This window comes from Leptonychotes weddellii, chromosome 6 (assembly GCF_054177405.1).
Source record: "Leptonychotes weddellii isolate Sample4059 chromosome 6, ASM5417740v2, whole genome shotgun sequence".
Classification (NCBI taxonomy): Eukaryota; Metazoa; Chordata; class Mammalia; order Carnivora; family Phocidae; genus Leptonychotes; species Leptonychotes weddellii.
The window spans coordinates 35587528-35596698 of NC_138374.1; the positions used below are offsets into that span (position 1 = coordinate 35587528).

Genomic DNA, 9171 nt, shown 5'->3' on the forward strand with positions numbered 1-9171 from the left:
AGGTTCCTCAAAAATTAAAAAATAGAGCTACCCTATGACCTAGCAATTGCACCGCTGGGTATTTACCCCAAAGACACAGATGTAGTGAAAAGAAGGGCCATATGCACCCCAATGTTCATAGCAGCAATGTCCACAATAGTGGAAAGAGCCAAGATGCCTTTCAACAGATGTGAATGGATAAAGAAGATGTGGTCCATATATACAATGGAATATGACTCAGCCATCAGAAAGGATGAATACCCAACTTTTACATCAACATGGTTGGGACTGCAGGAGATTATGCTAAGTGAAATAAGTCAAGCAGAGAAAGTCAATTATCATATGGTTTCACTTATTTGTAGAACATAAGGAATTGCATAGAGGACATTAGGAGAAGGAAGGAAAAGGGGGGGAAATCGGAGGGAGAGATGAACCATGAGAGACTATGGACTCTGAGAAACAAACTGAGGGTTTTAGAGGGGAGGGGGGCCGGGGGATGGGTTAGCCTGGTGATGGGTATTAAGGAGGGCACCTACTGCATGGAGCACTGGGTGTTATACAAAAACAATGAATCGTGGATCACTACATCAAAAACTAATGATGTATTGTACGGTAAGTAACATAACATAATAAAATAAAATTTAAAAAAATATTTCACAAAGCTAAAAGTTAAACATTTTAACTTTTAATGTTGCTAAAACCAAATACTTACTGTTTAAAAATAAAATCCAGAGGGGGTGCCTGGGTGGCTCAGTTGGTTAAGCGTCCAAATCTTGACTTCTGCTAGGGTCATGATCTCAGGGTCGTGAGAGTGAGCCCTGTGTAAGGCTCTGGGCTGGATGTGGAGACTGCTTGAGATTCTCTCTCTCCCTCTGCACACCCCCCACCTCAAAAAAATAAAATAAAATCCAGAAACTGAATTTTATCACGTAAAATTAGTTTAGTTATATAAAACAATATAAACACCTTCATTTTCATCACGGTTAAACTGTCCAATATAATTAATTTATTTAACTAATGTTTAACCAGTGTCTACATGCAAAGCACTCTGATAATTACTGGGGATGTAAAGACAGATCTGAGATCTGTAAAATCATGATCACCTCTTTATAAGAATTTAAAGCATAAAGAAATGCTTTCCAATGATATTATTTCTTGAATCAACTGGTTTCTCTCCCAGTGACTTAAAAACTAGTAAGGGGCGCCTGGGTGGCTCAGTCGTTAAGCGTCTGCCTTCGGCTCAGGTCATGATCCCAGGGTCCTGGGATCGAGCCCCGCATCGGGCTCCCTGCTCTGCGGAGAGCCTGCTTCTCCCTCTCCCACTCCCCCTGCTTGTGTTCCCTCTCTCACTGTGTCTCTCTCTGTCAAATAAATAAAATCTTTAAAAAAAAAACAAACAAAAAAAACTAGTAAAACAACAAGGACAAAAAACTCAACTTTGACCAAAATCTTCGGTAAACGTAGGACTTATTTCTACATGGTCTTAGTTTAAAAAAGCATAGTGTGCTAATAAGCATATATCAATACCCTAACCATTCGTATTTATTGTAGAATAAATAAGTTTGGGTCCATTTTCCAGCAGCCTACCCATGTAATAAATTTTAAATGTCTAAAGCACATATTGTCTTGATAAGAGGGTGCGGGGAAGAACTAAACTACTCAACACAAATGTAAATATTTTCATTAGTTTGTATAGCTCCCCTTAAAAAGTATGCCACCAACCCCTAATTGTATCACTCCTCCACTAGTATCTTTCCCACCTGTAAATATATTTCCTTCCTGATCAGGAGCATCTTGAGATGCCTTCAGAAAGATAAAGGCTCTTTATCCACTTAACATTCAATCTCTTTTAGGAAGTAGAAGGAAGGGTAGCAGAATGCTCCAGTTCATTCACCCCTGTGTGGAGAAAGAGACCCTGCAGAGCACCTAAATTAGCCTTCTGGTACCACTGCAGATCCAACTTGGGTTGGGCTAGAGTTGCAAAGTCTATTTGGGTTACCTGCTACCTGTTTACCAGAGTTCAGGATCTGATTCAACTAAGCTTTCATGAAGCAAGTGAATTCCCAAAAGCTTATATTGGTTATACTGGTTATCTGGGGAACAGGGCCCTTATACCCTAAAAGAATACCTTTATACAGATAGTCATTTTTTCCAAGTAGAATAAATTACTGATTTATTTAATGAAATGGTTGAGGGTATTATCCCAAGCAAAATAAGTCAGAGAAAGACAAATATATGATTTCACTCATTTGTGGAATTTAAGAAACAAAACAGATGAACATAGGGGAAGGGAAGGAAAAATAAAATAAGATAAAGACAGGGAGGCAAACCATAAGAGACGCTTAACTATAGGAAACAAACTGAGAGTTGCTGGAGGGGAGGTCGGTGGGGGAATGGGTAATTGGGTGATGGGCATTAAGGAGGACACGTGATGTGATGAGCACTAGGTGTTATATGCAACTGATGAATCACTAAATTCTACCTCTGAAACTAACAATATAGTATATGTTAATTAAATTGAGTTTAAATTAGAAAATTTTTAAAAATTATAAAAGAAAAATTATTGTAAATAATCAAATAATCAAACTCATAATGAAAATGAATATTTATTTGAATTTCTCCTGGTAATAGCACTCAACTCATAAGAAAAACAAACCAAGTTGTGAGATTTTGTTTTAAATGCAGCCATTTTTCAAAAAGTGAAAAGTTGGATTCCGTATTTAATGGCAACAACTGAGACCCCTTCTATTGTAAAACTACCATTCAAAAAATAGTATTTTAAGAAACATATAGTATGATTAACATGATGTGTTTTATAGAATGGATATACATCTGAATGCCAATCTGAATATGGAAGAAATAGATATGTGTTAAAATCACACTGGGAAACAAAATGTTCTTTTTTATAAAAAGGAGCTTGAAATAAAAAGGAACTTGCTAGTAAACTCAATAAATTTTCACACATTTTAAAAAAAAAAACAAATCCCCACCCCCCACACCCCTCAAAAAAGTGGTGGATTTGAGTAGAGCCATTGCATGGCAGCACATTTCTGTGCAATGTGGAAGCTGGTTACATAGTCAGTGATAACTTCCTAAAGTGCATCTTTTGAAGACTTGTCTATTAAATTGCAATATCAAATATAAAATAGTTAACACAAGACATGCAATAACAAAGCTAAATCATTATAAAGTTTTTAAAACTACTTTTAAAACTTTTGATTCACCAAAGGATAAAGATGTCAAATACAGTAGTATTCTTTCTCCAACAGTATGCATTGTATGCTTTTGTCATTTGGCAAATCTTTTGGAGTCGAACAAAAATAATGCAGTCTGAACAATATTTCTTCTGTCACTGTAATACAATTCCTAGGCGCAGAGCAAGAGCTAGATTTTTGGAAGTTTGGGTGCGTTAACCACTGGATTTGCCTCCTGTAAGTATCTCCTCCCTGCATTCTTGTAATCATAGGTGCAGCCGTGAGTTTCTGCATAGCGATGAGATGCACAGAAGTTGTTTCCACATCTAAAGCACAAAAAAAGTTCATGTGAATGTCACATTTCTATAGAGGCTCATCTCTTTGGAAGATCAGATCTGGACTTCGGGTATCCAACAGGAGCCCTCTGGTTCTCTTACCAATTTTCAGCATAGACATTTCCCTTGTGCTCATAAACCAGCACAAGTACCCCAAAAAGAAAAAGTTAACTATCCATGAATATGAGAGTTTATAATAAAGAATCTATTATGGAATGAAACAGGATACAGATCTTTATGAAGCAGTAAAATTGCAAAAGCTGATAAATATGTCTATCATTTCTCTTATAACCAGTAAACCTGGGAGAACTGAATTTGTGAGAAATTCAGTCTCAAAAAAAAATCACATAAAACCTAATTATGAAAGGGCTTTTAAAATATTTCTACCAAACAAGATGAGCTGTTTCTATTTGAATAAAACATACTCTAAGAAGCAGCAGTTAATTTTAATGCCTGCACTCAAACTAAGGGCAGATACCGTCCTCAGAACATATTAATCAATGCTAATGAAAGAAATAATTATGAGAAAATTCATTATTTTTTGTGAATATACTATTCATCCATTTTCAAATAAAACTGTACCATATAATAGTTAAATTACAATAACTTTAAATTTAGTCCCTTTTCTGTTCAATTTAAAACAGAATCTTGGAGGAGGGGTTCTTCCAATTTGTATTCAAACAAAAACCAAGCATATCTATCATAAGACAAAGAAAGTACATTCTCCCATTGATTTAAATCTCCTAACTTGAAGGACAGGAGAGGATCTCATGATTTATAAACTCAGGAGCTGTCTACTTACTCTTCACTTTAACCAATTAGGAACTCAACTGAGGGCTGCTATTTGAACATCATCTTAATGATGTTATGAATAGCCAATTTAAAGAATGTGTTATACTGTATCCCCATGCTGGGTCACCACAAAGAAAGCATCTCAGCTTTTCCAGCCAGCCAACCTGCCTGCATTCGTAGCTAGTAGCCAGTCCAGTTTTCTTCCCACAAAGGAAACAATGCTTTGTTGCTTTCTTCTTTGTTTGAATAGGGGCATTCACAGGTGGGAGGTGATGAGTACATTCTCCTATTTAAAGAAAGAATACCTTGATTAATACAGGCACAGCATTTTAAATGTGAAATAGTATTAAGCAAAACATAAACACATCCCTGTCACAGGAAACTTCCTTGCCTTAAAAAATTAATTTGTGCTATTTTTATATCCAAAATTATCTACAGAATCTACAAGTGAAGATGCAGAACTGTTGTATTTTTAAAGATGCAGTAAGTTTCTACTGACTGAGACTTATTGTTTTCAGGACTTCTGTACACACTGGCACTTTTCTGATTACTTCCAAAGGCAATCAGTAATTGTAAAGTACATCAAACTTTGACAGGGAATCAAAAAAAATTTCTGGATCAAAATCATTTTTATGAGGCCTCTGAGAGAAAACAATGTAATATATAACACAAACACCCAATAGGGAAAATAAAAGAATACTTTTACATCAAGAAGAAGCACCAGAGTATCATGAAACTGGTCTTTTAGTCCTGATTACACCACTGAAATTATATTCATCAAACCACAAGCAAGTTATTTATTCTTTCTTTTTTTTTTAAGATTTTATTTATTCATTTGAGAGAGAGAGAGACAGAGCACAAGCAGACAGTGAGGCAGAGGGAGAGGGAGAAGCAGACTCCCTGCTGAGCTGAGAGGCTGACATGGGGCTCGATCCCAGAACCTGGAGATCACGACTTGAGCTGAAAGCAGACACTTAACCATCTGAACCATCCAGGCACCCCTATTTATTCTTTCAAAACTTTAATTTATTCATTTTTAAGACAACATAACATATTTTTCTCCCTTAGGTTTCTAAGTGTTTTAAGGTCAACTCAGTTCTCACATGTAAAAAGCATTCTGAAAATTTTAAATGTTATTAATTACATAAAATATCCCGCCATCAATAGTGACTAATATGGTGCACCGCTCAATCTCACAGTACTACTACCTTTCCAAAAAATATTTACTAAATTTTGTACTATTGTAACAACTTGGTTTTTTATCTTAAAAAAACCATTTGCATCAAAATGGATGGAACTGAAGGGTTTTATGCTAAGTGAAATAAGTCAAGCAGAGAAAGACAATAATCATATGGTTTCACTCATATGTGAAACATAAGGAATAGTGCGGAAGACCACAGGGGAAGGGAGGGAAAACTGAATGGGAAGAAATCAGAGAGGGAGATAAACCACGAGAGACTCTGGACTCCGGGAAACAAACTGAGGATTACAGATGGGAGGGGGTTGGGGGTACAGAGTAACAGGGTGATGGGTATTAAGGAGGGCACGTGTGGTGATGGGCACTGGGTGTTATAAGCAACTAATGAACCACTGAACACTACATCAAAAACTAATGATGTATTATATGTTGGCTAATTGAACATAATAAAAAAAACAGCACATCTGTTATTACATAAGAAATAATTAAATCAGGTTGCCTGGGTGGCTCAGTTGGTTAAGCGTCTGCCTTTGACTCAGGTCATGATCTCAGGGTCCTGGGATTGAGCCCCGCGTCGGGCTCCCTGCTCAGTGTGGAGTCTGCTTCAGATTTTTTCTTTCTCCCTTCCCTTCTGCCCCCACCCCCGCTCATGCTCTCGCTCTCTCCAAAATAAATAAATAAAATCTTTAAAAATAAATAAATAGGGGCGCCTGGGTGGCTCAGTCATTAAGCATCTGCCTTCGGCTTGGGTCATGATCCCAGGGTTCTGGGATCGAGCCCTGCATCGGGCTGCTTCTCCCTCTCCCACTCCCCCTGCTTGTGTTCCCTCTCTCGCTGTGTCTCTCTCTGTCAAATAAATGAATGAAATCTTTAAAAAATAATAAATAAATAGAAAAAGAAATAATTAAATCAATTTTTTTAATTACTAAGTGAAATACTCTTAGAACTGAGCAAAATTCCAACAAACCTGACTCAAGCAGAGAGGCTCCAATTCACTGCCCATAGTTGTTACAATAACAGCACAAGCACACTGTGCTTGGTGGCACTAAAAGGCCAAGAAGCAAGAGGCAAACAAAGAAAACAAAAATAAGGGGAAAAGAATGAAAAGAAAAGTGGTAGAGTCTCAGTGGTACTGGTACCTATTCACTACTGAAAAAGGTTTGGGAGGCCTGGGCTTAATGTTTATATGGCAGCTAAAAGTCTCTGAAAATCCTTCAAGGGTTCAAAAAATTGGAATTACAAAGAATTGGTGCTGTATGTTTTGCCACCCAGATTGGGTGCTGGATATACAAACCCAGTAACATTGTCAGCTTTATTACCAGTCTGAAATACTTTCCTAGATCTTGCCTAAAACTGTACACAAAATTGGAAACTAACTAAATGACTCCTAATGGTAGAAACAAAACTGAAAACTAAGTGAATGACTCCCAGTGATGCCCGAGTGCTAACTCAGTTAATAAGCACTTTCTTCTTCAAGTGCACTTAGAGTTATCAAGAACAAGGTGATGGGGTACTTTCCACTTCTTAAAAAATGAAAATAAGATAAGCATTTGCAAAGGACACACAGGAAAGGTATATATAGTACCAGATATCCTCTGGAAACTCATTAATTGCAATTATCTTTGAAATTCAGGTTTAGAATATTCTTCCCCAATGGAATAACCTGTTGATAATAATTTAGTTCAGTGTAGTCATACTTTCATTTTTTTTTCTTTCCTTGAAATTGCCTCACTTAAGGTTTCCCAAACTTTTTCATTCAAGAACTCTTGTGAATGTGCAGAAACATACAACATGGTAGTGACACAAACGCAGACTTCTCCTATGAAAGTGGTTTCCATATACACATCTATTCTTTTATATAAATAAACTTTTTAAATAAACCTCTTAAATAAAACCATTTATAAGTCATCTACTTCATGATAGGACCCATCACGAGTATACATGTTTCCTACTATTCTTTACACTGGCATTCAGGGTCTTATATGTCCAATATGATATCTTTCTAACTTCCAGAGTCATTTTCTGTCATTTATCACATCATACCCACTCTCAGTGAAGCAGCAGACCCCACTCACAGGTGCAGTCTCTTCTAAAATGCTCTATTCCACCTTGTCAACCTAGTAAAACTCTATTCATCTTGTAAGAACATATCATCAATTATCAATTCTTCTCTGAAGCCTTTTCTCAAATGTGCATTGGACATATGAATAAAGAAAAAGTCAATAAAATAATTCCAATGTGAAAAGTTGCTTTTCAAAACAAGATTAAAGTTATTTGGAATAACTCACTTGTTTGGCATTCCCTAGTCTAATAATTGATCTAAGACAATGATCTATAAAAATTTACCCAACAGAGGGTGCCTGGGTGGCTCAGTTGGTTAAGCGACTGCCTTCGGCTCAGGTCATGATCCCGGAGTCCCGGGATCGAGTCCCACATCGGGCTCCCTGCTCGGCGGGGAGTCTGCTTCTCCCTCTAACCCTACCCCCTCTTGCGCTCTCTCTCTCACTCTCTCTCTCTCAAATAAATAAATAAAATCTTTAAAAAAAAAAATTTACCCAACAGAAAAGACAGCCAACAAAGTAATAAGAGTAGTGTTCTGGATGCAAGTTTGGTAATCTCTGCCTAAAAATGATGACTAAACGATGGATAAGATTTCCAAGGGAGACCCTGTAAGTTAAAAGCAAAGAAAACCAATGGAAGAACTTAGCAAATCAATTAAATAAAACTTATACCAAAACTCTCACAGACTCAAGGAAATTCAGAATGATACAGTTATTACTGAAAGGAAATGGCAGCAAGTAACACAGCTCTAGTTCAGGTGATGATCACTGCAGGTAGCAGCTGATGGCTTGACTTAAATGAAATCAACAAAAAGAGTGTATACCTGGGGACAAGCGAGGGATGGTAAAACAAGTTAAAAAAGAAACTCAGGTTTAAGAAAATGAAACAAAACAAAAATCTACAACAATATGATAGCTCATAATAAAAAAGAAGAAGAAGAAATGAAAAAAAGAGAAACAAAGGAAAAGAAAGAAACTATTTCAAGATGGAAGGCCACAACAATCAAACAAGATAAGGATACAAAAGTATCCACTGGATTTGAAACTGTGGACATCTTTGGTGACCTCAGCAACAGCAATTTCAGAGGAAGAGTGAGAAGAGAAGTGAAAAAGCACCAAAGGCCAAATTAGAGTTAAACACAGATATATTATAGTAACAGTGTGGTACTGGCATAAAGAAAGGCAATAAAGAACCCAGAAAGAAACCTTTACATACAGTGTCAAATGATTTTTGACAAGGGTGCCCATGGCCATTCATGGGGAAAGGACGGTCTTTTTAATGAGTGGCACTGGAAAAACTGGATATACACATGAGAAAGAATAAAGTTGGACCCTTACTTTACACCATATACAAAAATATATACATTAAAAAAATTAATTCAAAATGTATCAAAGACGGACCTGTAAGACCTAAAACTATAAAACTCCTAGAAAATATAGGGGGAAAGCTTCATGACAGTGGATTTGGCAACGATTTATTTTTTATTTTTATTTTTTTAGATTTTATTTATTTGACAAAGGAGGGGGCAGAGAGAGAGCGTGCGCACACAAGCAGGGCAAGTGGCAGGCAGAGGGAGAGGGAGAAGCAGGCTCCCCGCTGAGCAGAGAGCCTG

General features: G+C 36.9%; 2 protein-coding genes across 2 annotated transcripts in view; both read right to left on the reverse strand.

The window, feature by feature from the left end:
- Nucleotides 1-9171, reverse strand: part of MARCHF8 (membrane associated ring-CH-type finger 8) — a 159382-nt gene that overhangs the window by 116766 nt on the left and 33445 nt on the right. The window lies entirely within an intron of this gene.
- ZFAND4 (zinc finger AN1-type containing 4) overlaps nt 1395-9171 on the reverse strand; it is a 15154-nt gene continuing 7377 nt past the window's right edge. Inside the window, exons 3-4 of the mRNA XM_081823900.1 lie at nt 4469-4586; nt 1395-3499 (exon numbers count right to left, since the gene is read on the reverse strand). Of these exons, the coding sequence (XP_081680026.1) occupies nt 3364-3499; nt 4469-4586 (254 nt within the window). The 3' untranslated portion in view covers nt 1395-3363. The remainder of the gene's footprint in view (nt 3500-4468; nt 4587-9171) is intronic.